We start from the raw sequence: 27,672 nt of genomic DNA, 5'->3' as shown, positions 1-27,672 counted from the left end.
TACTTGGCCCAGATCACAGCCCTGCTGGAGCTGACCCTGGGGAGGGAGAAGGTAGGAGACCTCAGGGAAAGAGCGGTGCTTACCCCAGCCTGCACCCTGAGTGCAGGCACACCTGTCCCAGGCTGTGAGCAGCTGCTGAGCCCTGGAGACTTCACTCCCCTGGCGGGACGAAACCCACAGGCCCTCCTGTGTGAAACGGACATTGCAGCAGGGTGGTGTAGGCCGAACGCTGTGTCCCCCCACAATACCTAGGTTAAAGCCTAACCCACTCAGTGTTCTGTATTTGGAAGAGGGGCCTTTAGGAGGTTGATGAGGTCATGAGGGAGGAACCCTTGTGACTGGGATTAGTGGTCTCATAAGAGAGGCCCCCAAGGACGCCCTCTCCTTCACTGTGAGGACACAGAGGATGGCTGTCAACCAGGAAGCAGATCCTCAGCAAATATCCTGGCACTGTGATCTTGGATTTTCCAGTCTCCAGAACTGTGAGAGATTTCTGTTATTTTTAAGCCTCCCAGTTTACGGTATTTGTTACATCAGCTGGAGTGGACCAAGACATGGGAGACAGACATCCCTCAGGCACGCACACAACTGGCAGCTGTGAGCAGGGCTGTGAAGGGCCCTGCACTGTCAGTCAGGCCCCTCCTGGCGCATCTCATCTCAGGACCCGAGTCTGTCCTTGTGTCTGTCGCCTGCGGGCTCACGCGACCCTGCACTTGGCTTTTACCTTTCAGTGAAGAAAAACTTTGTGGCCTGGAGTCATGTCTGCTGCTTTTGTTAGCACTTTAAAAAACCTGGCATTTAATGATTCTTCTACAATCCCTAAGGCTTATTAGTATTTCACCAGTATATGTGGACACACACACACATTTATATACACACACACATGTATTTCTCCCTTGGTACAGTTTTAGGTGCACCCCACATATTTTGATATGCTCTGTTTTCATTTTCATTCCAAGTACTTTCAAATTTTTCTTTTGATTTCATCTTTGACCTTGGATTATCTATGAGTGTGATATTCAGTTTCTGAATGAGGGTTTTCCACATATCATTCTGTTGTTGATTTCTTACTGAGTTCTGTTATAGTCAAGGTCCACACCATGTATTATTTCTTTTCCCTTTATCAGGCCTTCTTTTATGGCTCAGAATATGCTCCCTTTTGGTAAATGTTCTATGTGCATGTGAAAAGAATATTTATTCTGTCCTCTTGGACAGGAAGTTCTATAAATATTGATTAGGTCAACCTGGTTGCAAGTGTTGTCTTCCACACCTTTACTGATTATCTGGGAGGGTGTGAACATGCCGAAGTGTAACTGTGAATCTGTCTCTCTCTCCTTGCAGTTCTATCAGTTTTTCCTCCATGTACCCTGAAGCACTATTAGGTACATTAACGTGCAGGGCTGTCATGTGTCTTTATTAGTGAATCTCTCACCCAGCATGGGGTCAGTTCATTCCCTGACCCTCTCAGAGGCAACAGGCAGCTAGAAAGAGGTTTACGCTCCAGAGGAGAGACAGCGCTGTGTAGGTCCCTAGGCCACTCAGAAAGGGCAGGGTAGCTTCTGAAGGCATTTCCACATCAGTGACTCATTAGGGGATTTCTCTGTAGTCTGCTGCCTGAGGTTTGATGTAGCTGAAGATCTCCCAAAGACCATCTCCATGAGCCTCCACTCAGCTGTGGATCCTTCTATGCTGTGCAAGGTTGCAGAGGCGGCTGAAGATTTTCCCACAGTGGCCACACTCGTAAGTCCTTTCTTTGGTGTGAACTATCTGGTGTCGAACAAGTGTGGATCTTTCACTAAAGGCTTTCCCACACTGGCTGCATTCATAGGGCCTTTCCTGTGTGTGCACTCTCTGGTGACGAATGAGGTGAGAGTTACTGCTGAAGGCTCTCCCGCATGCACTGCACTCATAAGGCCTTTCCCCAGTGTGAACTCTCCAGTGATAGATGAGGCTGGACTTACGGCTAAAGAACTTGCCACATTTAGTGCACTCATAAGGCCTTTCCCCAGTGTGAACTTTCTGATGCTTTGTAAGAATGGACTTTTGGCTAAAGAACTTCCCACATTCATTACACTCATAAGGCCTTTCTCTGGTGTGAACTCTCCAGTGCTCAATGAGACTGGAACTGTGAGCAAAGGCTTTCCCACATTCACTGCACTCGTAAGGCTTTTCCCCAGTGTGAGTTCTCCAGTGCTGAACTAGGCTGGAGTTGCGACTGAAGGCTTTTCTGCACTCACTGCACCTGTAAGGCCTTTGTCCAGTATGTACTTTTTGGTGCTGAATGAGGGTGGAGCTGTTGCTGAAGGTTTTCCCACATTCACCACATGCGAAAGGCCGTTCTCCAGTATGGACTTTCTGATGGCGAAGGAGGTGGGAGCTTTGGCTAAAGTCTCTCCCACATTCACTGCATCCGAAAGGCCGTTCTCCAGTGTGAACCTTCTGGTGCTGAGCAAGGTTGGAGTTGTTGTTAAAAGCTCTCCCACACTCACTGCACTCAAACGGCCTCTCTCCAGTGTGAACTCTCCAGTGCTGCATGAGTGCAGAGCTGCGACTGAAGGCTTTACCACACTGACTGCACTCATAAGGCTTTATGTGGGTGTGGACTTTCTGGTGCCGAAGGAAATTGGAGCTTTGGCTGAAGGCTCTTCCACATTTGCTGCACTTGAAAGGCCTTTCTCCTGTGTGGACTTTCTCATGCCGAGCGAGGTGTGACCTGTTATTGAAGGCTTTCCCACATTCACTGCATTCATAAGGCCTTTCTCCCGTGTGGATTCTCTGGTGATGAATAAGGGTGAGTTTGTGGCTGAAAGCTTTCCCACAGTCACGGCACACATAATCTTTTACTCCTGTGTGGAATTTCTGATGCTTCCTCAGTTTATATGGGTGACTGAAAGCCTTGCCACACTCTTTACATACATGAGATGTTTCTCCAGTGTGAAACCACTGGTCACTAATAAGGGCTGATTTCTCCTCTAAGGAATTTTCAACTCTCGGGCATCTAAATGGTGTCTGTTCAGAGTGAGCGCTCAGGGGGCTGAGGAGGACAGAAGTCTTCTGGAAGGTATTCCCACTGTCACTGCAGTTGAAGGGCTTCTGTGAGCACTGGACCTCTGGGAGCTGCCCAGAATTGAAAGGGTGCAGTGAGGCCTCCCGGCCCTTTGTGCTGCCGTGTGGCTCCCCACTTCCATCCATGCTTGGGGGCTGGAGGAGGTCATGGCTGTCTGAGACATCCTGGCCACCTAACCCACATGTGATGGGCTTTCCTGACAGACAGCCTGTTGAGCTCTTCACAAACAAGTCCCTCTCTCTGTTCCACTGGAAGGGCTTTTCTCCGTTGCACTCCTGATGCTGGTGAAGATTTGCACCAAACCAAAACTCTCTTCCATACACTAAACATGTGCAGGGAGTCTCCCCAGTATGTCTTTGATAGTTGTCCAGCTGCAAAATGTCTTTCGAGAGTGGCTCACACGTGTCACAGCTGTCAGCCTTCTGCGTGGAAGGAGGTACACTGGGAGTCCTGACCTGTGACACTACTTCTCCAGAAGCATTCTCCTCAGAAGGCACCTCCTCATCTTCCACCACAGGCCAACAGCCTGAAAGCCAAGAAATTTCTGGTAAACGTGAGTGTTCCACTTAGTGAAAAGAGTGACTTGCTTAGAAATGTGTCACTGACACACAGGAATGGGCCAAGGGTTTGCTGATAGGCCAGGTGGGGCAGAGTTAGACAGGCTTGCTGGCGGGACAGGGCCCTCACCAGAGACAAGAACTCAGAGGCAATGGACCTGAAAGGACATTTTTCAAAAAAAGACATATATACACAAATGGCCAATAAATAAATGAAAAGAAGCTCAACATCATTAGTCACTGTGTGCACTGTGTGTGTGCTCAGTCGTGTCCGGCTCTTTACGACCCCATGCACTAGAGCCTGTCAGGCTCCTCTGTCCATGGAATTTTCCAGGCAAAACTACTGGAGTGGGTTGTCATTTTCTACTCCAGGGGATCTTCCTGACTCAGGGTTTGAACCCACATCTCTTCCATCTCCTGCACTGGCAGGCAGATTCTTTACCACTGCACCACCGGGGAAGCCCATTAGTCTTTACAGAAATGCAAGCTCAAACCACAATTAGATACCACTTTAAACTCACCAGGATAGCTTTAAGAAAAAAAGATAGTAACAAGTTTTTAATGAGGAAGTAGAGACACTGAAGCACTCATAAACTCCAGTGGGAATGTAAAACGGTGCTGCCAATTGGGAAACAGTTTGGGAATTTCACTGCTATGTATTTACCGAAGAGAAATGACATATATCTACACAAAAACTTGTACATGAACGTTTGTAACAGCCATAATTTTTGTAACAGTCAAAAAGTGGAAAAAGGCCAAATGTCCATCAGCTGATGAATGGATAAACAAAACTGGTGTATCTATACACTAGAATATTATTCAGCCATAAAAACAAAAGAAGTATTACTGATATGTTCTATAATATGGATGAACCTCAACAACTTTATGCCAAGTAAAAGCCAGTCACGGAAAACACATATTGTATAATTCCATTTGTATAAAATATCTATTAATAGAATAAGCAAATCTGTATAGTCAGAAAGTAGATTAGTGGTTGCCTAGGACTCAGGACAGGATAAGGGAGGATGAACGGTGATTGCTAAAGGGTACAAAGTTCTTTAGGTAATGCAAATGTTCTAAAATTAGAGTATGGTGATATTATTGAAAAAGTGAAAGTGAAGTTGCTCAGTCATGTCTGACTCTTTGCGACCCCATGGACTGTAGCCTACCAGGCTCCTCCATCCATGAGATTTTCCAGGGAAGAATACTGGAGTGGGTTGCCATTTCCTTCTCCAGGAGATCTTCCTGACCCAGGGAATGAACCCGGGTCTCCTGCGTTGTAGGCAGACACTTTACTGTCTGAGCCACCAGGGAAGTCCATTTGTTTATTATTATCTTTAATTTTTAAAAAATTTTATTGTTAAGTTCTGCCATAAAGCAAACTGCCTCAGTTATCCGTATGTTCTTTTTCATATTCTTTCCTATTATAGTTTGCTGTGCTATACAGGAGGACCTAATGTCTATCCGTTCTATGTATAATAGTTTGCGTTTCCTAATTCCAATCCATCCGTCTCCCAACCCCCACCGTTGGCAACCACAAGTCTGTTCTCTATATCTGTGAGACTTTTTCTGCTTTACAGATATGTTCATTTGTGTTATATTTTGGATTCACATATAAGAGATATCACATGGTACTTGGCTTTTCTCCTTATGACTTACTTCACTTAGTATAATAATCTCTAGGTTCACCCATGTTACTGCAAGTGGCATTATTTCTTTTTTATGGCTGAGTAGTATTCCATTGTATACATACACCACATCTTCTTTTCCATTCATCTGTCAATAGAATTTATGTTGCTTCCATGTCCTGGCTATTGTAAACAGTGCTACAATGAACACTGGAGTAAACTTATCTTTCAAATTGCTGTTTTTCCTCCAGATATATGCCCAGGAATGAGATTGCTGGATCATATGGCAACTCTATTTTTCGTTTTTTCAGGAACCTCTATCCTGTTTTCCACAGTGGCTGCACCAATTTGCAGTCCTGTTAACAGTGTAGGAGGGTCCTTTTTCCACACGCTCTCTAGCATTTGTTATTTGTAGGCTTTTGAATGATGGCTATTCTGACTGGTGTAAGGTGATACCTCATTCTAGTTTTCATTTGAATGTCTCTAATAAGCAGTGTTGAGCATCTTTTACAAGCCTTTTGGCCATCTGCATGTCTTCTTTGGAGAAATGTCTATTTAGGTCTTCTGCCCATTTTTCAATGGGGTTATTTTCTTGTTATTGAGTTGTATGAGCTGTCTGTCTATTTTGGAAATTAAAACCCTTATCAATCATATCATTTACAAATATTTCCTCCCAGTTTCCAAGTTGTATTTTCCTTTTGTTTATGGTTTCCTTTGCTGTGCAAAACCTTGTAAGTTTTATTAGGTTCCATTTGTTTGTTTTTATTTCTGTTGCCTTGGGAGACTGATTTAAGAAAACCCTGGTATGATTTATGTCAAAGAATATTTTGCGTATGTTCTCTTCAAGGAGGTCCATGGAGTATGGTGATATTTATACACTGAAAACATGAAAACCTACTAAATGGTACACTTTAAAAGGGTGGACATTAAAATTGATTTTTGTAAAAAAAATAAATAAAAGGGTGAACGTTATGATATATATCAGTAAAGCCATTAAAAAAATGTCTCTGGGGGAAGGGGCAGAACCTCGGCGTGGCCGCACACTAGATCAGCCAGCCAGGCACTGGCCAAGTTCAGCAGGACCCTTCAGGCAGGCCAGAATGCCTGATCCCCAACCTCTGCTCCCACAAGGCCTCTGTGGGACCTAATAGCTGTTAGGACTCCTCATGAGGCTGCTCAGGGAGAAACGAGGGTGCACACAGCCCAAGCCTAGCACTCACAGCAGCTACAACAGGAAACCTGGGCAGGAAGCAGTGTCCCTGGTCCAGCTTGGGGATGGGGAGAAGACAAAAGGCAGATGCTGGCCCCCAGGCCAGGGCAAGGCATGAGGGCCTTACCAAGCGAGGTCACGAGCTCCAAGGTCTCCAGCATCACAGTGTGGTACAGCTGCCTCTGGGCCTCATCGAGGAGCTCCCACTCCTCCCTGGAGAACTGCATGGCCACCTCCTCGAAGGCCACCAGGCTCCCCCATGAGGAGACAGCGAGGCCAGGGGGCCAACAGGTGGGCTGGAAAACAAAGAAAACAGTCCAACGGGCACATTCAGGCCCTTGATGTGTGACTCAGAGTTCTGCCATGTGTCCCACCAGCATCTCCTCTCCTCATGACCCTCCATCCATCCTCCCTCCACCCACCTGCAGCTCACCCCCTCTGCAGGCCCTCACCTCCGAGAAGACCACAGGTGCTGGTCCTGCTGGTGCCCTGCTCTCCTCACAGTCCCCCTGGCCACTGTTTTCAGACCAATCCTAAAGAGAGAGACAAAAGGAAGGCGGGTAGCTGGATGCTGTCTGAGCTCTAAGTTGTCACATGACACCCCTCTCCTTACTAACCAACTTCCCTTGTGTCCTTCAGGTCAGAGCTCCCTGGGCTCTCTTTTCTTCCTTAAGCCTCTGTATCAGGGCTCATTCCCTTACCATGTACACATCAATCTTCGCACCTCTAGTCCCCACATCCCACAGTACCATCGCCCCTCGCCCTGGCCACGCCACAGGCATGTTCCCCGGTCCTCATTTACCCCTATGCACTTAGCTTGCCAACAGCAGCAAGCAGGATCTGATGCCAACCTTGGACTGTCCTTGACTGCAAAAACTTCCCTCTAACAGAGACAGCCACCACCCCTCTAGATGAAGCCTCCCTTCTTGGCTCTGTTGCTCCAGCCTTGCACCCCAGAACCAGGAGTAATAATCCCAAACACCCTTATTCTCTTCCAGCTCTACCCTTATGCATGCTGTCCCTTCACCAGTCATAGCTGTCCTTGCCTTTCCTAATACACAAATCCCTGACCTGCTTGTCCCCACTCTTGGCGTGACAACTCTTAGCTTGGGCTGAGCCTTTTTGTCCCTGATACTCCAGCAGCCTAACAAACCCCCCTGGGTGTAAGGAGGATGGCCACAAAACCCTGTGAGCTGTAGAAAGGTAAAACAATCTAAACTCCACTGTCATCCTACCTTAGTCACTTCCGTGCTTTTCTTTTGTTTTGAATGTATTTATTTGGCTGCGCTGTGTCTTAGTTGCATCATGCGGGATCTTAGTTGTGGCAGGTGGAATCTAGTTCCCTGACCAGGGACCGAACCCAGGTCCCCTGCATTGAGAGCATGGAGTCTTGGCCACTGGACCACCAAGGAAGACCCTGTGCTTCATTTTTTCATCCCAGGTCTACATTCTACTCAGTGGCTTGTTTGTCATCCTGAACCCAGCTCACAGCTGCAGACAGTGCGCAAGCACAAGCCTCCACCCGGCGGACATCTGGCGGACATCTCTAGTCTTGACCTGGCATGAAATACACTTGACACCTCAATTTGGCAGTCTCGATGACATTCCAAATACGATATGGCCAAAACACAGTTATTTTCCCTCTGAAATCTACTCCTCGAACCATCTTCCACATCCGAAAAAATATTCAGGGTCAACCATATCTCCCTGCCATACATCAGGAAATCTAGTCCACCCTACTTAAAAATTACATCCAGGAGCCAACCACTTCTCCTACCTTACAGGCACCTCCCTGCTCTAGCCACCAAAACCACACACCAGGACTACTGCAGTCACCTCCTCCATGATCTTCGGGCCTCCAACCTCACCCCACCTTCCAGCCTCTTCACCCAGCATCCACAGGCTTGTTAAGATCTGATTCAGATCACCTCCTCCTCTGCTCTGAACTTCCCGTGACCCGCAGCACACTGAGAATGGAGATCCAGCACCGCAGCCTCCCTTTCCGGGCCTGTCTCCCGTCCCCTGCTCTCTATTTCCACCAGAAGAAATGGAGACCTGTCGTCTCCCTCAACACTGACCTTATGCCCACCTCCAAGCAACTGGCACATGCTGGTCCCTGTGTCAGGGGCACCTTTCCAGACCTTATCCCACGTGATCCGCTCCACATAACCTCTGGCCTAGGTTTAGGATGCTAGGGGAACGTGACTCTCAGGGGCCCACACTCATGTGCAGGCCGAGTTCGGGACGCCACCATTCCCTAACAGACCCCAGGGTCACAAAGGCGGTGATCTCAGCAGGTGAGGCCCTGTGTTCCTCTCACCCGACACTCACCTGCCCCGGGTCCATCAGCGACTCTGTAAGACCGGTCACAGCCTGTGGGCTGGGCGGGGTCGTGTCAGGCGGCGGCCGGGACGAGCCGGCGGGCTCGTCCGAACCCCCCCACACACTGGGTGGGGTGACGCAGGCTGATGGTCGCACTCAGTGCTTCGACCGTCCCCACTATGAAACGGAAGCCGCCTGCCCGGAACTTGGGACGAAGGCGCGGCGCGGAGGAACCGAGGCTTAGGAAGGAGGGGCGGTGAGCCGAGGGCAAAAGGGAGTGCCAAGGTGCAAAGAGGGTCTTGAACGTCCCCCCGGGGGGCTTCGCCTCTCGTCCCAGGGTGTGTCTGCTGCAGCCACCAGGCACAAAACCAAGACCGCAATGGCGACGCCGGAAGTCCCTCCCCACCCTCTGAGGCCAGGCGAAAACGCCCGAATCCTGACCCTCACTGGCTCCAGGCTCGTGGACGTCTATGACGCTATTCCCTGAGCCTATCGCGGTGCCGCCGAGTCGTTGCCTAGGTGATTAGGCCGGACGCACCGCATCACGGCTCACGCGACATGAACTACACTACCCAGAACTACCCTCGCCGTACGTTTACACGAGTGTTGACCAATGGTAGTCTAGGAAATAGGCGTTTCCGGGACGGCCACGCCTCGGAGGGCGGCACTTCCGGGTTCAGATGGCTGCTTCTCCGTCGGCCGCGGGCGGGTGGATTTAGTTGTTGGACTGTGGCTGGTGTCCGGCGGCTCCGCAGGCCCGCGGAAACGGAAGTGGGTAGGTACCACAGCCTAGGAGGTCTCGACTGTGCCCTGTATGTCCTGTGACCTCAGCAAACGTCCCGTCTCCCCGGGCTCTTGTGTCCTCGGCTGTCGGTGGACCGCCCGGCGCGGGGCTGTCCTGCGGGTCGTCCGTCAAGGCCCGTCTATGCCCGTGGCCGACCCAGAGTTGTGCGTCGTGTCCACTTTACGGAGAAGGGCCTCAGGCTCAAAAGCCACCCGTTCCGAGGTCATGACCGAGCATGTAGCTGGACTGCGGGCATGATAAGCGAGCCGGGTGAAGTAGGGTCTCCTGGCCTCCACCTGGGTGGACTCCGAACCCCAGTGCCGCCCAAGTCCCCGACTGAACCCCAGGCCTCGGTGCTCAGGACACAGGAGTGCTCATAGGTGGAGCTCTGCATTTCAGAATCCAGTGTGATAAAATGTGCAGAGTGCAGGCGGAGGGATGCGCATGTGCGAAGACTCGGAGGTGAGACTGGCCTGGGAGCATTCGGGAAAGTTCTGCAGCCTACACTGCGGGGAACCGACAGCGTGAGCATGGGAGTCCTACCTCTGTTGACGGGCTTAGGATCCTGGGAGCCACAGATTTTCATTAGACGATGAATAGCCATGATCTGAGTTAGGATTTTGAAGCTGCGTAAACACACAGTTGTGGAGGGGGTTGAAAGCAGGCAGCTTCAGGAGGATGCTGCTGCAAATGTTTCTGCGGTGACCTCTCGAGAATAGAATTAGGAGAGGTGGGAGAAATAATCACATTCCCGATACGTTTTTCAAACTGGGGTCGGTTTTCCATTTACAAATGGAGAGTGAATGTAGTGGAGGCTAAAGGACTATCCCAAGTGTTACAGATAAAGAATGAGATGGAGAGTGGAGGTTGGCAGGAGGAGTATGTTTGGCAGAAGAGTAGCAGTTGGAGTATGTGGGAGCAGAGTCTGAGTTGTCTGGAGAGCTCTAGGTGGAGGTGACCCGCGTGCCCGTGAACAAACAGGAAATTTCCATTTGGCTTCCTGATGTCTAGACTGCCCTGCCCTGCCTTGGTGGCCTGGACAAGGGAATGTCCTGAGATGGGATTTTGGAAGGGAAGGCTCAGCTTGTGGTACCATGTGGGCCCTGAGATCAGTGTGGGATATACAGATGAAGGACCAGTAGCTGAGTGGAGGAGGTGGGTGCATAAAAGAGGAACTGTCCAAACTCCGACGGATGTGCAGACCCTGCACACCCAGGAGGAGGGCCCACGCCCTCAGAGGTGAAAGGGTGAGCAGGGGTGTCGGGACGGGGTTTTGGAGATGTAAGGGGATGTAAGGGGAGGTGTGGGCTGGACAGAGACTGGGGGCCCGGGTCCAGTGCCCAGTGCTTAGATCACATTCTTGTGCCCCTTGGCTGGTGGTGCGGGACCCAATGACTTTTGAGGACAAGCGCAGGTGCCTTTTTGGGGGAGAAGTGCGCCTCCTTAGCGAGGCCAGTGAGGCCTCTGCTGTGATGCGCTGTCTTCACCAGGAGGGGCGCTGCTGGCCCTCGTGCTGGCCCTAGACCGCCGTGTGAACAGCCGCAGCGCTGTTTGCTTTGGGACCTTGACAGCCGTGGTCCAATATCCAAAGCATCACAGCCTGGGTAGCAGCAGATCGTCACCCTGGTTGTTTTCTGCGGGTGGCCCGGTCCGACTGTGACGCTTCCCTCCCTCTGTCACCTGCTCTCTGGCAGCGCGTGGGGGCTCCGCTTCGTTGCAGTGCGCAGGCTTCTCGTCGCGGTGGTTTCTCTGGTTGTGCAGCATGGGCTCTAGAGAGCGAGGGCTTCAGTAGTTGAGGTGCACGGGTTTAGTTGCCCCGAAATATATGAGATCCTCCTGGATCAGGGATCGAACCCGTGCTGCCTGCATTGGCAGGCAGGCTCTCAACCAGTGGAGCACTAGGGAAGCCTGGCAAGTGTATGTTTAACTCCTTGGAAGCTCCAAACTGGTTTCCAAAGGGTCTGTGCCTTTTTATATTCCCAGCAGCACTGTAGGACTGTTCCAGTTTTTCCACTTGGTGGTGTCATCCTAGTGGGTGTGAAATGGTACTTCAGTGGGTTTTTTTAAAATCATGGCAAAATATAGATAAAACATCATTTTAACCATTTTTCAGTGTATGGTTCAGTGGCATTAAGTAAATTCAGTTGTGCCACTTTAACCCCTATACTTCTCCAGAACATTTTTATTATCTTGGACTGAAACTCTTTACCTTTAAAGCAGTCATCTCATTGGGCTTTTGATCTACATCTTTTCATGTGCGTGTTAACCGTCTGTTTATCTTCTTTGATGAAACATCTATTCAGATCTTTTCCTTATTCCTAATTGGGTTGTCTTTTTATCTTTGAGCCGTAAAGTTCTTCATAGATTCTGTGTTTAGAATCCATATATAAGTATTTTCTAAGTATTTGCTCTCAGTCTGTGGCTCATTTTTTTTAACTTTTATTTGTGTTTTTTATTAAAAAAAACTTTTTATTTTGTATTGGGATATAGTCAGTTAACAAACAATGTTGTGATGGTTTAAGGTGAACAGTGAGGGGACTCAGCCACACATATACTATCTCTCTTACCACCCCCGCCACACTCCCCTCCTACCCAGGCTGTGTGCTCATCTTTTAATTTTCTTTTTTAAAAAAGCTTCGTTTACTCGGCCATGCCGGGTGTTCGTTGTGGCATGTGGGATCTACTTCCCTGACCAGAGGTCAAGCCTAGGCCCCCTGCATGGGGAACGCAGAGTCTTAGCCACTGGGCCAGCAGGAAAGTCTCTTAATGATGTGTTACGAAGAGCAAAGTTTTACATTTTGATGTTAAATTTTATACTCGTTGTCTAATATATTAGTTTTTCCATTTATATATTGTCTTTTTGTGTCATACCTAAAAAATTCTTTGCCTAGCCAAAAGTCAAAAAGTTCTCCTTTGTTTTCTTCTATAAATTGTATAGTCTTAGCTCTTCTATTTATGATCTTTTTCATGGTAACTTTTATGTATGGTTGAGATAAGGGTCTGAATTAATTTTTTTGCATGTGAATGTCTAGTTTTCCCAGAACCATTTGCTGGAAAGGCCATCTTTCCACACTATACTTTTGTTGGGAAATCAGTTAAGGGTATTTTGGTCTCTCAGATCTATTGATCTATATGTCTGTCCTTATGACAGGACCACACTGTCTTGGTTACCTTGGCTTTACAGACATTTTTGAAGTTCAGTAAGGAAAGTGCAACTTTGTTGCTTGTCATGGTTTTCTCTGTGGTGTTGTGCGTGTCTATGAATTTAGGGTCGGCCTGTTAGTTTCTGCTCACAATATCAGCTGTGGTTTCGATAGGGATTGCACTCTCAGAACCAGGGGGCCTTGGTTTGTTCTGGTATCACCGGTGAAACATGAGTGTTCCACTAAGTGCACAGAGCCTGGGCGGGGAGGGTAACAGGCAGGGGAAAGGCTTCTCCCAGGCACGGAGGCAGCGCTGTGGAGGCCTCTCTGACCACAGCTGACCGCTCTGGTACAGGGAGCTGAGCCCACCCTTTGCTCGGAAGCCTGAGGCCCCAAGGCACACCTGACTGCAGCTCTGATCGCCAGCCCCCCGTCAGCGGAAGGGAAGGTCTGAGTTCAGGGGACGCAGTGACACCTCGGGACGCTGGGGAGAGCTCAGGCAGACAGGCCCCAAGCTTGGCTCCCACAGGCCTGCAGGAGTGTCCTGCATCCCCCGCACAGCTTCAGGTCGATGATGGGGAGGGAGCGGAGAGGCGTCCTGGGAGCGGCCGCAGCGTGCTGTGCAGCGAACCCTGGGCCCCGCGCCTTCCTGTCTGGGGACCCCTGGGCTCCTGGGTTGCTTTTTGTCCTGAGTCACAAATGATGGCCCAGAAACCAACATTATATATAGCTCTCTCTCTATGTATAGAAAGAGTGGAGCTCATACATACCTGTAAACTTTGAACTTTGAGGGAGAATAGTCTTGAACCTTCATAAAATCAAAGGCTCCACATAAAACATGGCTCTCTCACTCCTCTTGGGAAAGCAGCAAATGGGACCACCGTGTGTGGGCTCCACCGTCCCTGCCCCTGTTCTGGGCCCCGCCTCGGTGGGAACCAGCAGATGATGAGGGCAGGTGCCCCCAGGCTCACCTGCAGCGCCGCCTGGGCGCCGGACCACCAGAGTGAGTGTGTGTGTGTGTGTATATGCGCATGTGTGTGCACTCCAGCCGGACCACCAGAGTGAGTGTGTATGTGTGTGTGCATGCGTGTGCACTCCAGCCGGACCACCAGAGTGAGTGTGTATGTGTGTGTGCATGCGTGTGCACTCCAGTCGAACCCACATCTCTTACCTCTCTTGCACTGGCAGGTGGATTCTTTACCATTGGTACCACTTGGGAAGCATTAACTGCTGGAACACCAGGGAAATCCCTAAACTTAATTTTTTTAACATGGACATTCTTTATTTCTGGCCATTGCACCCTTTTCTTTTCCCTACTTTCTTCAATTTAACTCTGAATTGGCAATAAGGAATTTAAGTCTGAATTTTGCAATAACGAGTTTGTGATCTGAGCCACAGTCAGTTCTCAGTCTTGTTTTTGCTGACTGTATAGAGCTTCTCCATCTTTGGCTGCAAAGAATATAATCAGTCTGACTTTGGTGTTGACCATCTGGTGACGTCCTCGTGTGGAGTCCGTGTAGAGCTGTCTCTCTAGTGTTGCTGGAAGAGGGTGTTTGTGATGACCAGCGCGTGCTCTTGGCAAAACTCTGCCTGCCTTTGCCCTGCTGCATTCTGTGCTCCAAGGCCAGACTTGCCTGCTACTCCCGGTATCGTTTGACTGCCTACTTTAACTTCCTTCTATGCTGTCTTATTTAGTTAGCATAGAAATCAAGTTAAACCATATATAAGCAAGAATGACTTCCCTAGTCCTCAATATGTGACCATTTCTTCCTTTAACATCCACTAAAATAAAAAGTGCACTCTTTCTTGATGTGACAAGTAGCCAAGTAGGCAATGCTTAATTTTTGTTTAAGTATACTTGTGGTAAGCAGGACTTCCCAGGTGGCTCAGTGGGTAAAGAATCTGTGTGTAATGCAGGAGATGCTGGGCCAATCCCTGGGTCGGAAAGATCCCCTGGAGGAGGGTATGGCAACCCACTCCAGTATTCTTGCCTGGAGAATACCATGGACAGAGAGGCCTGGTGGGCTACAGTCCACAGGGTCGCAAAGAGTCTGACACAGCTGAAGTGACTGAGCATGCGTGGTAAGCAGACTAAAGCACCATCCCGGCCAAAGATGTGGAGGACTTAATGTCCAGAACATGTTGTTACAGGGCAAGAGGGAACTAAATTTAGATGGTAGATGGAAATAAGGTTGATAATCAGCTGACTTTGGGACATGGAGATCATTCTGGATTGTCTGAGGTTGGCAGGGTGGGAGGAACCCTCCTAATAACAAGGGTCCTTATAGTGGAAGAGGGAGGCATAGAGACGGAGAGAGACCAAGTCAGAGTGATGTCATGTGAGAAAAACTCAAGTTGCCGATGCTGGCTTAGAAGACAGAAAAAGCCAGGAACCAAGGAGTGCTGACAGAGGCTGGAGTCTGGAACAGGCAAGGAAACCCCTTTTCCCCCCAGAAGCAATGCGGCCCTGCTGAGGCCTTGGTTTTAGAGCAGCTGACATGAGTGTCAGACCTAGGACATTCTTAGATTTAAAATATCTGTGTTGTGTTTTCCTGTTTTCAGGGGCTCATGTGATTATACTAGACTAACCCAGGCAATTCTGGATGATATTCCCATTTATGGACCACGTCAGGTGACATGTTAATAGGTTCCGAGCATTAGGGTGTGGACATTCTTGGAAAACCGTGTTTCCGCCTCCCACACTGAACGCACGTGGCTGTCGCGTGTGCTCAGCCTCTCAGTCATGTCTGACTCTTCGCGACCCCGTGGCCTGGAGCCTGCCAGTCTCCCCTGTCCATGGGATTCTCCAGGGAAGAATACTGGGGCGGGTTGCCATCTCCTCCTCCCAGCTGTCTTCCTGACCCAGGGGATAAACCCATCTCTCCTGTGTCTCCTGAATATGTGCAGGCATATTCTTTACTGCTGAGCCATTGGGGAAGATTTCTAGACTCACATGGGATTAGATATTTTAAAATCAGTGCTGCGCGTTCACTGACAGTCCAGGGGTCAAGAGTCTGCACTTCTGCTGCCGGGGGTGCGGGTTCCATCCCTGGTTAGGGAAATAAGATTCTCTCATGCCGTGCAATGCAGCCAAAAAATAAAACAGATGCAAAAATTATAAAAGCAGAAGTTTCCACAAAGAAATCCGAAGATCTAGCTCCTCCAGGAAGCACACACCCAACAGAAGATCCTGAAACTGTTTACTTTTCCCGCTTTCCTTTCTACGCAGCTGTGCCTCTGCGCCCTGAGGCTGGACAGCCGTGAAGATCGTGACTGCTGAGGTCACCAGGAACCCAGCCTGGGCAACAGGAGCCTCCCTGGCTTTTGCTGGCGGGGTGGCAGCTCTCAGGAGTGTGGCTCGGAAGCCTGCAGGATTCAGGACAGCTTCACCTGCTCAGTGCCCTTGAGCATGGTGTTGACAGATGCGAGGTTGGCCCCTGCAGGGCTCACAGACTGTGCCCTTGAGCATGGTGTTGACAGATGCGAGTTTGGCCCCTGCAGGGCTCACAGACTGTGCCCTTGAGCATGGTGTTGACAGATGCGAGGTTGGCCCCTGCAGGGCTCACAGACTGTGCCCTTGAGCATGGTGTTGACAGATGCGAGGTTGGCCCCTGCAGGGCTCACAGACTGTGCCCTTGAGCATGGTGTTGACAGATGCGAGGTTGGCCCCTGCAGGGCTCACAGACTGTGCCCTTGAGCATGGTGTTGACAGATGCGAGGTTGGCCCCTGCAGGGCTCACAGACTGTGCCCTTGAGCATGGTGTTGACAGATGCGAGGTTGGCCCCTGCAGGGCTCACAGACTGTGCCCTTGAGCATGGTGTTGACAGATGCGAGTTTGGGCCCTGCAGGGCTCACAGACTGTGCCCTCGCCTACTGGGCTCTGGCGTCCCTGTTGCCTGTTCCCTGTGCCCCTCCATTCCCCATCTGTGCAGAGGGGACCTGCCCCTCTCTGCCTGGAGCGGTGGTTACAGGGATCTGGTTTTTCTGGCCTGTCACAGAAAGATGGCTCATCTCCAGCTGGTGGCCACGCTAAGATGCGCCTGGTTTGAGGGACCTGCTTCTTTATTCTCTCAGACTGCTGTACCCCTCAGGTGGTGTGATTCCACCTCAGGTAAGCTCTGGGCGCACAGGTGACTCAGATCCTGGCCACAGTGCTTTCCCTGGAGGGCTTGAATCCGCAAGACCCTTCGGACCACAAGAGGACAGAGTGCCTCCCCTGCCCTCCCACTCTGTCCCCAGAGGCACGTGGACATTGCTGTCACCACTGAGAATCTGACCCCTCAGCACCCTGGCAGTGACCCATTTCTGTTCTGCCTCCTGGGCCACAGCCCTAGCTCCAAGGTGATGCAACCCTTCCGGCTTTACTGTCACAGAGTCTGGAGCAGTTGGAAGGGAGGTGCCCCCGGGACATTCCAGTTGCCCCCAGCAGAGTGAGCCTGTCCAGGACGCAGGGAAGCTCCCCCGGCACTGCTAGCGGATCTTCCGTGGGGCCCTCGGCCAGAGAGGGTCAGTTCCCAGCTCCCGTGCAATTAGGGCCTAACAGGTTCCGACTCTTTGCTACCCCATGTCCATGGACTTTTTCAGGCAGAATACTAGAGTGGGTTGCCTTTTCCTTCTCCAGGGGATCTTCCTAACCCAGGGATCGAAACAGTGTCTCCTGCACTGGCAGGCAGATTCTTTACCACTGAGCCACCTGGGAAGCCCCATATCATGTCCCATAGCTGTGTCTTTCTTTTAAAGGACCTGTTTTTAAAGGTTCTTTTAAGAACTCCTCCGTCCTGTTTCAGAGGGACCAGCATGTGCAAAGGCTTGGAGGAGGGTGTGCAGGACACCTGAAGTCCTTTACCACAAAGTCCCAAGGGAGAAGGATTCATGTTAGGCCTTTATCCTGGGGGTATGGGGGTGGGGCATGGGTTGGGGAGACATGATTGGAGGAGTGACTCGATCTGAAGTCCCTTTTGGGACTTCCCCAGTGGTCCAGTGGTTAAGCGCCCGCCTTCCAATGTGGGGGACGCAAGTTTGATTCCTGGGTGGGAAAATACGATCCCTCATGCTGAGATGCGGAGAAGGCAATGGCACCCCACTCCAGTACTCCTGCCTGGAAAATCCCATGGACGGAGGACCCTGGTAGGCTGCAGTCCATGGGGTCGCGAAGAGTCGGACACGACTGAGAGGCTTCACTTTCACTTTTCACTTTCATGCATTGGAGAAGGAAATGGCAACCCACTCCAATGTTCTTGCCTGGAGAATCCCAGGGACGGCGGAGCCTGGCGGGCTGCCGTCTATGGGGTCGCACAGAGTCGGACACGACTGAAGCGACTTAGCAGCAGCAGCAGCAGCATGCTGAGATGCAAATAAGCCTGAGTGCCACAACTGCTGAGCCCACATGCTCTGGAGCCTGCAAGCCACAGGGAAGATCCTGTGTACCTCAAATAAGACCTGACACAGCCAAATAAATAAATACATTTTTAAAAGAGCATCCGTTTGACATCCACGTGGACAAGGGAGGGGCTCTGGGGGAGGGTGGATGGGCCCTCTTGAGCCTCCACATGTGACACATTCCTGCCAGGCCCTTCGGTTCAGCTGCCCCTTCCTGGTCAGCAGAATCATGCCCCCTCCAAAGATGTCCCCAGACTCCTAACCCGCCCAAGTGCCACCCCGAGGCCTGGAGGGGAGGAGGGTTGTCATCTGTACCAGTGGGGTCAGTCTCACAGTCCAGGACCACCACGCAGACCCTGAGAGCTGGAGAGCCCACCGCAGTTATACCTGTGCACCTATCTTCAAAGACCTGGCTGCAGAATGAGGAAGCCGTGTACCCTGGGACATGGCGGGGAGGCTCCCGGTTCAGCCCCAGCCTCCGGCAACACCAAAGGCAGCTGAGGTGGGGGGACGTGTAGAGTCCCTCCCCAGTGCAGAGAAGCTCCAGAGGAGCTACGTGACCGGTCCACCAGCACCGTGACAGTGCTGAGGCCAACCGTAAAATGTCAAAAAGTGGGCATGGCCCAATTCCCGATAATCTTCACCCCTTTCCCCAAATAGTTGGAAAAACCCTTCCACTCATTAAGTCTATGAAGTTACCCAGCCCATAAAAACTAATCACCCCATGTTTTGGCATCTCGCTTTCTGAGATGGACCACTCTGTGGAGTATGTTTCACCCACAGTCGTTCTGGCATTTTGAGCTGACTGCATTCTGTCTATGGAATGTGTTTCTCTCTAAATAAATATACTTCTTACCTATAATTTTTGTATCTCACTGAATTCTTTCTGTGATGAGACATAAAGAACCTGAGCTTCATTAAGTCCAGAGACCAGGTGTGTGATCTCAGTTAAGTGACCATGGGTTGGGCCTTCCCTGGCAGTCCAGTGGGTAAGACTCCACGCTTTCACTGCGGGGGGCGCAGGTGATCCCTGGTTGAAGGGATCCCTTGTGCTATGCCATGCAGCCAGGAAAATAGAAAAAGACCTTGTGTTTGAGTCCCAGTATATGGGTTTAGGCTGGGTTTGTAGTCCAGACACGTGGGTTCAAGGCGCACCTCAGATGGGACTTGAATATTCTTTGTGTACGAGAATGGCAGGAAGCGTTCCCACATATGCATTCGATTTCCTTCAGTCTCAAGGTGAGCACAATTCAAACACAAATACTAACTGTGCTATTTGTACTACCAGTCCATCCTAAAGAAAATCAGTCCTGAATATTCTTTGGAAGGACTGATGCTGAAGCTGAAGCTCCAATACTGTGGCCACCTAATGCAAAGAACTGACTCATTGGAAAAGACTCTGATCCTGAGAAAGATTGAAGGCAGGAGGAGAAGGGGGCAACAGAGGATGAGATGGTTGGATGGCATCACTGACTTGATGGACATGAGTTTGAGCAAGTTCCCGGAGATGGTGATGGACAGGGAAGCCTGGCATGCTGCAGTCCATGGGGTAGCAAAGAGTCAGACACGACTGAGCAACTGAACTGAACGCCAAAATTGATGCTATCTCTTGCATTACAAGGATTTACAAACTGTTAATAATACATACAGCTGGACGGCCGTCTACTCCACTTCCCAGCGTCACCCGCGGTGACGCTTTGCCGTTGCCGTGGAGACAGGAGGCCCCCCCCCCCCCGCCGCTTGCCGTGCCTGCAGGCCGGCGGAAGCCACGCCTCCCCGGTCTCTGCGCGTGCGTCCGCAACGCGCCTCGGGCCAATGAGAGCTCGCGAGATTGGACTTCCTGCGCCCGGGACTGTCACTTGGCTACCGGTGTCGGGCCACGCCGGTGACGGCCGGAGAGCGCAGGGTCGCGGCCGGCTTGGCTGGAGGGTCTTGTGACCCGAGGCGCGGGCAGCGAGAACGCGCGGGAGGAGACCCGAGGCGCGGGTGGCGGAGCCAGGCGGTCCACGGCCCGCAGCCGGTCTCAGTTTCCCCGGGTGCCGCGTGGGCTGCAGCCCAGCCGCGCGCTCTCTGGTCTCCACGCAGCCCCGACGCGGCGCCCTTGACGGACCGGGAGAGTGAGGCCCGCTTCTGGGCGCCCGCCCTTTCTGCAGGTATCAATGGCCGCGGCAGCGGCGCAGCCAGACCCGGCGCAGCAGGTGAGTAGCGAGAGCCCGGGCGCCCCACCCCACCATGCCTCTTCCAGGGACCCGAGCCCCGAGCGGGAGAGGCAATTTGCCTGATGTCTTCCCCTCGCGCTTCGTCCTAGGGCCTGGTTCTCCGGCCGGTTGGGCGTGCACGCGTGGGATCCCCAGTTCTTGAGCTAAGGGGTGAGGTGTGGATAGAACTTCCAAGGGGACGGTGCCCCGTGTGCAAAAGCTGGGAGGGAAGCCTGAGTGTAGGCGCTTCCCAAACTGAAACTGCGGGACCGGGAGAGGATGTGTCTGAAAGGACACGCCGAGGAGTTAAGACTGTCCCAGAGCACTGGGAGAGTGGACATGCTTTAAGTCCCGAGTTTTTAGGTATCCCATCGTTTCCTGGATGGAGGACAGCAGCAGAGGTGGGTGGCGCTGTTCAGGGAGCAGGCTGCGGCCAGAGTCGGGGCAGTGGTGATGAGAATTCTGTGTAGATATGCTGAGGTATCAAGTGAGGTGTGCGTGAGTGCCCACTGGAAGGGCCATTCTAAGGTTTTCCGCCGGAGCACCCAACAGAATGGAGGTGCCTAGGATTTTCACAGATCCTCCTCGGGCAGCAGGGCCAGGATTTGGGAGCTGGTCCTGAAATTGAAAACTCTTGATTACATCCTTGCCCTGGGACTGTGTCAGTGACAGCTGTCACTCAGTGGGACAGAGCTGGGTGGGGTGGAGAAGGAGGTGCTGTGGACAAAATTAGGAACTGGAAGGGAAGGTAGGTTTACGGGGAACTGGGAAGAGTCTGTGACATTGCAGCGTGGAGGCGTCACATGCAGCTGGACTTGTAGGTGTCCGAGGACAGCGGCCCGGCGTCCTGAGCGGGGCTGAGCCTGGGGATCACACGGAGGAGGAGGGGATCGCACCGAACCAACCAGGGACAGGCATGGATAGTTAGGGCTCTGGGGAGACGGGAACGGCTGGCAGCCTGGGGCTCTCGGGGGAAGTCTGGCGGGTGGCTGAGGGAAGGGAGGCGGCAGCCCAGTGAGGAGGGAATAGAGGAGGTCTGACTGTGAAAGGAGGAGGGAAATGGCTTCTGTGTGCCCGCCAGGTCGTTGGGGTCATGCCTGTGGTGACTGCAGGGCATTAGCCAGCCAACCCTTCAGGTTCAAAGAGCAGCCTCGAAATGTCGAAATGTCGGGCGAGGTCAGCCGGAGAGGGCATCCCTGCAGGGATGGGCGTGTCCTGGGCGCTCACAGTTACCTGTACAGGAGCAGTGAGGGCACCTTTGGGGTGGGTCAGCGTTTGCAAAGGCTGGAGAATGGGTGGGCACCAGAGGCTTCCCTCAGGGCTTCCTCTGGCTTCCTCATGTAGATGGCCGGGTGGGGTTAAAGAGGCATCTATGGCCTGGATAAGGAAGGCGGAGGGGCTTAGCCAGGCCAGGGGAGTTCCACCTGCAGAGCCTTGGTGGGGGGTGGGGGTGGAGTGGGGGTGAGGGGGTGTAGCAGCTGAGGGGCGTGCGCGGAGGTAGCCTTTGGGGCAGAGAGAGCTGGGTCTTGGGTTACACAGCCGTAGCTTCATTGTGTCCACCTTCCAACTCTGGCAGGGCCTGATGGCCTTTGAGGACGTGGCTGTGCACTTCTCCCAGGAGGAGTGGGGGCTCCTGGATACAGCGCAGAGGGCTCTATACCGCCGGGTGATGCTGGAGAACTTTGCCCTCCTGGCCTCGTTGGGTAAGCTCTGGGCCGCCACATGAAGCTCGGTTGTCGCCAGGCTGGGCTGCCAGCACTAACCTCTCGTCGCCTGGCAGCCTGGGAGCAGCCGTGTGTCCGCTGGCCAAGTGTCCCTGTTAGCTGTGGTGTCTCAGCACTCAGTCCCCTGCTGGTGCTGCCCACACGGTTTTCCTCGCTGGCGGGAGGAGGTGTGACCCTGCCCTGGGGTGTGCCCTCGGCCTCCTCATCCTCACAGAGGGTGCCGTCTGTGTCCCGCGAAGCCCTGGCCCCTCCGTCTGGCCCCTCACTCGCCCGTCTTCTCCCGCAGGCCTGTCTGTGTCCCGGCCCCGCGTGGTCATGCAGCTGGAGCGTGGTGAGGAGCCCTGGGTTCTCAGTGGGGCGGACGTGACCCTGGCCAGGGATGCCCAGAGGAGGCCCCGCGGCGGTGAGTGGGGCGCAGGGTGTGAGCTGGAGGCCAGCTGTGAGCCAGCTTCTGTCCGCCTCCCTTCCCGGACGTGGTCCTCTCGGGCTTCCCACCCGCCTGACTGTTCACCTTCAGCCTCTTCTAGAGGCTCCGACTTTGGCCACCCCCAGGCCGTGGGGAGACCTGCCCAGAGTCCCACCATCGGCCAGTGTGTGTGGCCTCAGACCCTCCCGGGCTCCCCTCACCACCTCATCCATGAGGCCATTTATTTACAGCTTCGTGGTTTCTTGAGCACTTGAAGGGGCCAGCTCCATTCCAGGCCCTGGGGACACAGCCTTGCCCAGATCACTTCTGGTCTTGCCTTTGTGGGGCTGACCCTGCAGGGGAGAGGCAATCAGTAGGTGCTAGGGGTCAGGCGGTCAGTACCAGAGTCGGTGAGTGTGAGGAGCAGAGCGGCCCAGGAGAACCCAGAGGACAGCTTGGTGCCAGAAGGGAGTCAGGCCTCTGTCCCTCCCCCTCATGCACGCTGGGTCTGGGGTCCCCTTGCCTACCCACATGGTCCGCCCAGGATGACCCAATCGTATCATCCACCGTTTCTGTGCCTGCAGGTTCCCCTCTGGTGGAGGACGGCGATGTTTCTGGAGAAGCCCCATTCCTGGGGGCCTTCGGGGATGGCTCGCCTCTGGCGCCTGCTAGGGTCCTCCACACCGCGGGTGCCTGTGAGCACGGGAAGATCCCAGAGGGTCGGCGCGGCATCTCCCTTTCCCGGGAGAGAAGACCCACCGGGGTGTCCGTGATCTACTGGGAGAGGCTCCGGCTGGGGCCGGACAGTGGCGACGCCAGGGTGAGCCTCCGGCTGACCTCTTCTCTGCGGCCGCCGCCCGCGGACAAGGCCCTCTCAGAGCGGCCCGCGCCCAGCCAGCCGCCCCGGGTGTCGGAGCGGCGGAAGCCCTGGGCATGCGAGGCCCCCCGGGGAGCCTTCCCGAGAGCGCCCGGGCCTCCAGGAGCGCGAGGAATGGGCCCAGCCTGGCGCGGGCCGCCCGGCTGGGCCGAGCTGGGAGAGGCGCTGCAGCCCGGGCCCGGCCTCCTCTCCGGGGAGAAGCCCTTCGAGTGCAGGGCGTGCAGCAAGCTGTTCGTGAAGAGCTCCGACCTGCTCAAGCACCTGCGCACACACACCGGGGAGCGGCCGTACGAGTGCGCGCAGTGCGGCAAGGCCTTCAGCCAGACGTCGCACCTGACGCAGCACCAGCGCATCCACAGCGGGGAGACGCCCTACAGCTGCCTGGCCTGCGGGCAGGCCTTCCGGCACAGCTCGTCGCTGGTGCGGCACCAGCGCATCCACACGGCCGAGAAGGCCTTCCGCTGCGGCGAGTGTGGCAAGGCCTTCAGCCACCGCTCCAACCTCAGCCAGCACCGCAAGATCCACGCGGGCGGCCGGCCCTACGCGTGCGCGCGCTGCGGCCGCAGCTTCTGCCGCAACTCGCACCTCATCCAGCACGAGCGCACGCACACGGGTGAGAAGCCCTTCGCCTGCGCGCTGTGCGGAGCCGCCTTCAGCCAGGGCTCGTCGCTCTTCAAGCACCGGCGCGTACACACGGGCGAGAAACCCTTCGCCTGCGCGCAGTGCGGCCGCGCCTTCAGCCACAGCTCCAACCTGCGGCAGCACCGTCTGCTGCACACGGGCGAGCGGCCCTTCCGCTGCGCGGACTGCGGCAAGGCCTTCGCCAAAGGCGCCGTGCTGCTCAGCCACCGGCGCATCCACACGGGCGAGAAGCCCTTCGTGTGCGCGCACTGCGGCCGCGCCTTCCGCGAGCGCCCGGCCCTCTTCCACCACCAGAGGCTCCACACCGGCGAGAAGCCGGTACGGCGGCCCCGGGCCGGCCCGCGCCCCTCAGCCAGGCCGCCTTCGGGGGCATCGCCCGAGGGCGCGCTGGGGCGGGAAGCCGGGCGCCCCGCCGCCTCGGGCCCAGCCACCATCCTGAGGACCACTGAGGCCTGAGGACGCGGCCCGACCTTCCCCGGCCGGTGGTTGGGCCCTTCCGCGGAGGCCTCCACTCTAGAGGAGCTCGGCGGGCACTGGGCTTCCCCCCTGGCCCTGGTGACGAGATCTGCCGCTTGTCGGCCACAGCTCACCCCTGCAGCCTCAAGCAGACTGGCTGCGGCAAGGACGGGGGAGGCCGGCAGGGTGCCGCCAGTTCACGCGTGCTTTCACTGTGGTGCCAGAACAGGAGGTGCTGGGGGGCATGGAGATGGCCCGGAGACATTTCCGAGGTTTCCACCCAAACTGGAGGCTGTGTACGGAACCGCTGCACCCCCGCCGCCAGGAGATCCCCCACCGCAGGCCTCAGTTCAGCCCAGGCTTCCTGGGAGCAGCCCTGTGGGCAGGAAGCCTTGTGGGAGGCGCTGGCTTTGGACAAGTGGCTGGGCTCTGAGCCTCAGCTCCCGCCTCCGGAGAAGAGAAAACATCGAGGCTGCAGACGGCAACCTGCAACCCCCACCAGCCCTCCCTCTGCGCGCGGCATCTTCTCCTGACAGCGCTGAGGGGCTGCTGTGGCTGGTATCCCCATTCCCCAGAGGAGGCTGAGGCGCAGAGAGCTCGCCCCTTCACCCCACACTTAGCCTGCCAGCTCGGAGGGCTGGCTCCCTGCACGAGGTCGACCCTTAGGAGGAGGGGGGTCCCCAGGGAGCTGGGGGGGACAAGGTGCAGGGTGCCAGTTCCCCGGCTGTGCTTGTTCACTCAGATTGTGGTCCCGGCTCAGCTCCTGCGTCCTGCCGTCCCTAAAGTCAGCGTCATCAGAGCCTCTCCAGCCCCACTGCCCTGACGGGAGGTAACCGCAGCAACAGGTGCAGAGGAGGCTGGTGGGCCACTTGCTTCTTCCTGTGTGATCCAGTGGCCGTATGCCTGCCCGTGCCCCCTCATGGGGAGGAGGACTTGCCAACACCTGCAGCTGCGTGTGGCGCCCTCCCGAGACCCCTCCCCGGTGTGCCATAGCCCACCCGGTATGGACACTGAGGCAGGCAACTGGGCTGGGGGCCTGGTTGGCTTCTTGTGGCCTTCCACCTGGGGCACCTCCACCCCGGGTCTCACCTCCAGGGACAGTAACAGTGTATTTATTGGAGGGGGGCAAGACTAGAAGTTACAGCTTGGATGTACGGTTTAAACTCTTGCACAGCACTGGGTAGGTCCGCAGCCTCAGCCTCCAGGTCGTGGTTCAGAAGGTTTTGATAAGACAGAGTCCAGAGAGACTCCCTAATAAAGGTTTCTTTTCGGAAACATGGACAGAGTTGGCCTGAAGCGGGTTTCATCTCAGCGTGATGCACACATGTTGTCGCACAGCTGCAGGGCCCTGGCTTCAGGCCTGGTCCCTGTGAGGGGCTGCAAGGTAGAGGTGCAGCCTGTCTGTCCCCTGGGCAGCCGGGGACCTGGACGGGTCGGGGCTGCCCCACGCAGCAGCTCTGCTGGGAGATGAGCCTTTGTGGGTCCAGACCCTGGAATCTGAGGCTGTGGCCACGTGTGGCGATCCAGAAGGTTGACCCCAGCCCAGTGGGTGCTCGAGTTCCATCAACTCAAGACCTCACAGGTGTCTGCCATTACGAAAGACAAGAGACATGACACCCCCAACTCTCCACCTGCCAGCAGGCTGCCACCCCTGAAATCTCACAAGTCTTTGAAGGAAAGGAGACTTGGGGGTAGGGAGAGGGGTCACACAGAGCCAGGCTCCCCAAGACTCCCCAGAAGCAGATCCTCTGAGCCAGCGTCCAGCCGTCTTGGGCCCAACCTCTCTGCCCTGGTCCTTGCCTTGGCCTGGCTGTGTCTCTTCTTCCCCTAGCCTGGCTTCTATGAGGGAGCCTTGAGCAGGTCACATCAGGGTCTGTTGGCATGGCTGTGAGATGCAGACAAATCCCACAGCCTACAGAGCACTGTGGTAGGAGCCCGTGGGACTCAGAACAAAGGAGCCTGTTGAGTATCAAAGAGGTGCCCAGAGAGTCAGTCGCATGCAACCTTTGTTGCATCTTAGAAGAAGCTCCTGGAGCCTGGTTTCCACCCGGAGCCCTGCTGACCTCTCAGGCTAGGCCTGGTGCCCTGTCCAGCCTCCTTCCTGCTTCACTGAGCTTTTCCGGCCTGTGTTGGCTCCTACTACCCCAGTTCCTCCACTCTCTTCGAGTCCACCCTCCCAGTACCGAGGGGTGGTCAGAGGCTCCAGCCCTGTTCCTGTAGGAACAGCAACCATAAGTACCCCCCTGTCCCCATGTCTTGGCCCCAGAGTTGTTCTCCAAAACTTTGTGGTCGTGTTGGGCTGTGTCCTGCCAGGCTGACCCCTCTGCTCAACACCGAATGTGTGATGACTAAGTTTTTGTGGGCTTTCTGGGTCAAGATGATAGACTGAACACATGCATCTTACTTGGTCCAGAAACCCACTGAAATCACAGGGCGAGTTTGAAACACTAACCCTTGGGAACTCCCTGGCAGTCCAGTGGTTAGGACTCCAAGCTTCCATTGCTGGGGGCCCAGGGTTTGATCCCTGGTTGGGGAACTAGGACCCCACATGCTGAGTGGTGTGGCAAATAAGTAAATAAACCCACACGTAGGAGGAGGATGAAAGACGAGGCAATGGCATTCGGAAGCTAGAAGTGGGTGGAAATCGAGGAGCTAGTACCGATTTGGGGAAAGCCAACTACTGAGCTGGCGCTGGCGGACGTGGAGGGTGGTCCCACTAGGCTCACGCTGCAGAAATCCAGAAGACTTGAAAACCAGCAGCCCTCTGGAAGGGGAGACCCAAAGCAAAGATGACTGAGGGAAAGCTCCTGAAGAAGCTGTTGGAGCTCCAGCTCTCCCCACATGGTAGATGGTGGAAGAGACCTTTCTTTGCAGGACTGATCTAGCTGAAGGCACGTCTGACAGTATGAGGATGTAAATTACGGGGCCGTTTCCTCATCAGCAGACGGGTGCCCACTGTCCCCGTACAGCCGCCGGGTGCTCAGTGGTAGTCGAATGAAGGACGCCAGCACCATCCTTGCTGGAGAAATTCCTGGGGAAGGCGGAGAATGCCAGTATTCCCGGCAGGTCCCTGCTTCCTCTTGGGACCCGCGAGAGGAGAGTCTCGGGGAAGCTTCCGGCCGCCCGGGAGGGCAGGGCGACGCTCCGGCGGTTGTCTTGGAAATCGCGGGAGGCGGGCCGCTGTGCTCCCGCGGTTACCAGGGCGACCGCTGGCGACCAGAAGGAGGCTGCAGGGAGGGCGCCCGGGGGAGAGCCAGCCTGATTGGCCGAGAGGTCAC

General features: G+C 54.3%; 2 protein-coding genes and 1 non-coding gene across 8 annotated transcripts; 2 read left to right on the top strand and 1 right to left on the bottom strand.

The window, feature by feature from the left end:
• Positions 1 to 866: 866 nt before the first annotated feature.
• On the bottom strand, positions 867 to 15,910 carry ZNF132 (zinc finger protein 132). 2 transcript variants are annotated; one of them, XM_081512064.1, is made up of 4 exons: positions 9,378 to 15,910; positions 6,915 to 6,995; positions 6,590 to 6,758; positions 867 to 3,593 (listed from the first exon to the last, which is right to left on the bottom strand). In XM_081512064.1, the coding sequence occupies exons 3-4, from the start codon at positions 6,687 to 6,689 to the stop codon at positions 1,669 to 1,671; spliced, it is 2,025 nt and encodes a 674-aa protein (XP_081368190.1). In that variant the 5' UTR covers positions 6,690 to 6,758; positions 6,915 to 6,995; positions 9,378 to 15,910; the 3' UTR covers positions 867 to 1,668. The 2 variants fall into 2 exon arrangements, with proteins under 2 accessions (XP_081368190.1, XP_081368189.1); XM_081512063.1 differs by lacking the exon at positions 9,378 to 15,910 and adding an exon at positions 8,794 to 9,168.
• Positions 9,454 to 25,675, top strand: ZNF324 (zinc finger protein 324). Of its 5 annotated transcripts, none has more exons than XM_081512068.1 (5): positions 19,934 to 20,289; positions 21,371 to 21,552; positions 21,866 to 21,992; positions 22,300 to 22,416; positions 23,004 to 25,675. In XM_081512068.1, exons 2-5 carry the CDS (start codon positions 21,454 to 21,456, stop codon positions 24,392 to 24,394), a joined length of 1,734 nt encoding a protein of 577 aa, XP_081368194.1. In that variant the 5' UTR covers positions 19,934 to 20,289; positions 21,371 to 21,453; the 3' UTR covers positions 24,395 to 25,675. The 5 variants fall into 5 exon arrangements, with proteins under 5 accessions (XP_081368197.1, XP_081368194.1, XP_081368196.1 ...); XM_081512070.1 differs by lacking the exon at positions 21,371 to 21,552 and adding an exon at positions 21,111 to 21,203; XM_081512071.1 differs by lacking the exons at positions 19,934 to 20,289; positions 21,371 to 21,552 and adding an exon at positions 9,454 to 9,559.
• LOC145515995 (small nucleolar RNA SNORA30/SNORA37 family) lies at positions 20,853 to 20,982 on the top strand. Its single transcript, XR_014061182.1, has one exon. It is a non-coding gene; the product is annotated as a small nucleolar RNA SNORA30/SNORA37 family (small nucleolar RNA).
• Positions 25,676 to 27,672: the final 1,997 nt, after the last annotated feature.

This window comes from Giraffa tippelskirchi, chromosome 7, assembly GCF_054371585.1.
Source record: "Giraffa tippelskirchi isolate mGirTip1 chromosome 7, T2T-mGirTip1v1.2.pri, whole genome shotgun sequence".
NCBI classification, from domain to species: Eukaryota; Metazoa; Chordata; class Mammalia; order Artiodactyla; family Giraffidae; genus Giraffa; species Giraffa tippelskirchi.
This window is presented reverse-complemented; position numbering and strand designations above follow the sequence as displayed.